The following is a 4,131-nucleotide window of genomic DNA, read 5'->3' as shown; positions in this document are numbered from 1 at the left end:
ACTTGGCCGCGCGCGCCTCGCGGTTGCTGCGCTTGTGCAGCCGGCGGCCCGTGGGCCGCCCCGAGCGGCCGTCCACGAAGTCCACCACCAGAAAGTCCCTGGAAAGCTGCAGCGCCGCGAAGCCCGTCGCGTTCAGCACGCGCTCCTTCACGCTGAGGCGCCAGCTGGCGCCGTGCGGCGCGTAGAACTTGTACGCCAGCGCCTGGTCCTTCTCCGAGGGCCTGCAGCCCCCCGGGTCCAGCTTGTAGAAGATCCGCTTCCCCGCCCAGCACAGCACGGGGAACAGCTTCCCGCGCAGCAGCCCCAGCCAGCCGCGGCCCGCCGCCCCGCCCATCACCCGCGTCCCGCCGCCGCTCGTGATGAACGCCAGCGTGCTGTTCTTGTCCAGGTCCGTCAGCGACACGTACTCCAGCGCGTGGTCGTGCCCCGATATGTACGCGTCTACTTGGTAGTTCGTCAGCAGGTCCACCAGCCGGTGCTCCGGGCCCCGCGGCCGCCCGTTCTTCACCAGGTCTTCGATGTACGCCACCCGCGCCTCCTCCGCCTCCGGGCCCGTCGACGTCAGCGGGTGGTGGCCCTGCACGATTATCCAGTCCGCCTTCGCCTTCGCGGAGTGGAACAGCGCGTTGCTCAGCGCTATCATGTTGCTCTGGTACCGACTCAGGTTGTCCACTGCACACGCAAGCCACGCTGCCACTCGTCTCATCCACGCACGTCCGCTTCAGATCCACTCAGATGCACCCAGATTCAGCCACATTCACTTCAGATTCCGTCAGATGCACTTCAGATCCAGTTCGATTCCGTCAGATTCAGTCATATGCACTTCAGATCCAGTTAGATTCAGTCAGATTCACTTCAGATTCACTTCGATTCAGTCAGATTCTGTCATATGCACTTCAGATCCAGTTAGATTCAGTCAGATTCACTTCAGATTCACTTCGATTCAGTCAGATTCTGTCAGATTCTGTCAGATTCACTTCTGATCCAGTTAGATTCAGATCCACTTCAGATCCAGTCAGATTCACTTCAGATTCACTTCAGATCCAGTCAGATTCACTTCAGATTCTGTCAGATTCACTTCTGATCCAGTTAGATTCAGATCCACTTCAGATCCAGTCAGATTCACTTCAGATTCACTTCAGATCCAGTCAGATTCACTTCAGATTCAGTCAGATGCACCTCAGATTCAGTCAGATTCACTTCAGAACCAGTCAGATTCAATTCAGATTCAGTCAGATGCACTTCAGATTCAGTCAGATTCAATTCAGATTCAGTCAGATTCAATTCAGATTCAGTCAGATTCAATTCAGATTCAGTCAGATTCAATTCAGATTCAGTCAGATTCAATTCAGATTCAGTCAGATTCAATTCAGATTCAGTCAGATTCAATTCAGATTCAGTCAGATTCAATTCAGATTCAGTCAGATTCAATTCAGGTTCAGTCAGATTCACTTCATATTCAGTCAGATTCACTTCAGATCCAGTTAGATTCACTTCAGATTCAGTCAGATGCACTTCAGATTCAGTCAGATGCACTTCAGATTCAGTCAGATGCACTTCAGATTCACTTCAGATTCAGTCGGATTCAGTCAGATTCATTTCAGATTCACTTCGTGTTCTTATATTGGTGGTGTTTGTGGTGGTGTTTGTGGTGGTGTTTGTGGTGGTGTTTGTGGTGGCATATTAGTGTTATTAGTGGTGCTATTTGTGGTGGTATATTGGTGGTATTTGTGGTGGTGTTTGTGGTGGTATTTGTGGTGGTATTATTGTTGTTGTTGGTGTTGGTGGTGCTGGTGTTAATGTTGTTGGTGTTGTTGTTGTTCGGGGAGTTCTTTGGGGGAGGACACTCCAATTTGCATCCAATTTGCATCCAATTTGCATCCAATTTGCATCCAATTTGCATCCAATTTGCAACAAATTTGCATCCAATTTGGAACCAATTTGCATGAAATCAGCAGAAAATCGAAAGCAAATTGGCGAAGCACATCAGCAACTTGAAGCATCACCAAACCAGCAGTAAATTGACAGCCAATTAGCAGCAAACTGACAGCAAATTGGCAGCAACCCGACACCAAACTAGCAACAAATTAACAACAAACTAACAACAAATTAACAACAAACTAACAACAAATTAACAACAAATTAACAACAAACTAACAGCAAATTAGCAGCAAATTAACAGCAAATTAGCGGTAAATAAGCGCCAAATCATCATCAAATTAGCAGCAAATCAACAGCAAACCAGCAAAGTAAATCGGGAAATTAAATCAGCAGGAAGTCGGCAGCAAATCATCATCAAATCAGCAGCAAATCAGCAGCAAAGAACCATCAAATCAGCAGCAAACCAGCAGCAAATGGTCGACAGGTTAACAGCAAATCAACAGCAAACAGCAGCAAATAAGCGGAGACTCAGCAGCAAATAAGCTGAAACTCAGCAGCAACTTAGTAGCAAATCCGTAAATTAGATCACCACCAAATCATCATCAAAGCAGCAGCAAACTGCAACAGCAGCAAACCACCAAAGCATCATCGAAGCAGCAGCAAACCAGCAACCCAAACCAGCACACCAAGTCCCCATCAACTCTGCCTCAAACCTACATAAAACATGCACCAAATAGGCGACAAAATAAGCAACAAATAGGCGATAGACAAGCAACAAATAGGCAACAAAACATGCCACAAACATGCCACAACATGCCACAACATGCCATAAAATGCCGCCTGGAACGCGCGAACCGGCGCAGCAGCAGCAGCAGCAGCAGCAGCAGCTCACGGAAGGGCGTGCCCCCGAAGAGGGTCCAGGTGTCGATGGAAATGAGGTGGACGGTGAACTCGACGTCCTGGGGGGCCCCCGCGGCAGTGGTGAGGTTTGCTGCGAAGGTCCAGACGGCCTTGTGCAGCCAGCGCGGGTTGTGGAAGTTCGCGTCGCGGCGGCTGTAGTGGAAGCGATAGCAGCTCGAGCTGCTCAGCGCGCCCTCCGCCTCGCCGTTCACCATGTACCACGGAATGTCCAGGCCCCCGTCCTGCAGCAGCAGCAGCAGCAGCAGCAGCAGCAGGTGGGCAGCGGCCGCGGGTGCGGAGCGGCGGCAGCGGGCGACCCAGCAGCAGCGCCACGGCGCCACAGCAGCAGCAGCAGAGCAGCAGCAGCGGAGCAGCAGGAGCAGCAGCAGAGCAGCAGGAGCAGCAGCAGAGGAGCAGCAGCAGCAGCAGAGCAGCAGGAGCAGCAGCAGAGGAGCAGCAGGAGGCGGAAGCTGACTCGGACGAAGATGTCGTGCCACCTGGTCCTGAAGGCCTCGTCGGCCACGGAGAAGGCGCCCGGAGGCTTCAAAAAGTCGCCAAGTCCGAGGGCAACGTCGACGTTGTGTTCCTGGTGGAACTTGCGGAGAGCCTGGACAGTGTCTTCGAGTTCGGTGAGGCGGAGGCCGCGCTTGAGGGCCCCCCAGGGGCCCCGGGGGCCCCCGGGGCCCCCGTAGGCGGCGCCGTTGGTGTTGCCGACGGCGACGACTCTGAGGAAGTTCGAGGAAGTCTTCCTGAACTGCAGCTCCGCAAAAGCCTCGCTGGAAGGCTCCTTGGGGACCTCCTCGCCCTTCTCCGTCTTCTGCTGCTGCTGCCGGTCCAGCGGGTGCTCCGCGCGCTGGGCCCAGACGCTGTCGACGAAGCAGAGAAGCGTGGGGCACTTGGGGGCCCTTTCGCGGGGGGTCTTTTTGCTGCTGAGGGTCTTGAGGAGTTCGGGGGCCCCGGGGGCCCCGGGGGCCCCCGGGATCGCGGGGGGCCCCACCTGGCCGCCGCGGTAGGCCTCCCAGTTGCGGACGAACTCCTCCAGAACGTCCAGCTGCAGAAAGGCCTCCTCGAGGACGCTGGTGGAGAAGAGCAGGTCGAGGAAGTTGGTCTTGAGCAGGAAGTCGCGCGGTGTACGTACACCGCGCAGCAGCAGCTCCTGCTGCAGGTGCGCCACCGCCGCCGTGGGCTCTTCGCGCTGCACCCCGCGGGCCACCCGCAGCACATTGAAGGGGAGGCTGCGCATGAAGCCCAAGTCCTTGTCCGTGAGTCTTTCGGGGACTTGGAAAAAGCCCCTTTTGTGGAAAGTGTTTCCGTCGAAGTACCACTCGCTCTCCCGCTGCTGCTGCCCCA

At 54.7% G+C, this 4,131-nt stretch overlaps 1 protein-coding gene across 1 annotated transcript in view; it reads right to left on the bottom strand.

Annotated features, from left to right (window-relative positions):
• The window catches only part of ETH_00019725 (uncharacterized protein), a gene marked incomplete at both ends in the record, with an annotated part of 8,052 nt that extends 4,028 nt beyond the window's left edge, over nucleotides 1-4,024 (bottom strand). The window contains 3 exons of the mRNA XM_013375805.1: nucleotides 3-672; nucleotides 2,774-3,023; nucleotides 3,257-4,024. Coding sequence (XP_013231259.1) covers nucleotides 3-672; nucleotides 2,774-3,023; nucleotides 3,257-4,024 — 1,688 coding nt within the window. The remainder of the gene's footprint in view (nucleotides 1-2; nucleotides 673-2,773; nucleotides 3,024-3,256) is intronic.
• Nucleotides 4,025-4,131: the final 107 nt, after the last annotated feature.

This window comes from Eimeria tenella, genomic scaffold (assembly GCF_000499545.2).
Source record: "Eimeria tenella Houghton genomic scaffold, Eth_scaff3, whole genome shotgun sequence".
NCBI classification, from domain to species: Eukaryota; Apicomplexa; class Conoidasida; order Eucoccidiorida; family Eimeriidae; genus Eimeria; species Eimeria tenella.
This window is presented reverse-complemented; position numbering and strand designations above follow the sequence as displayed.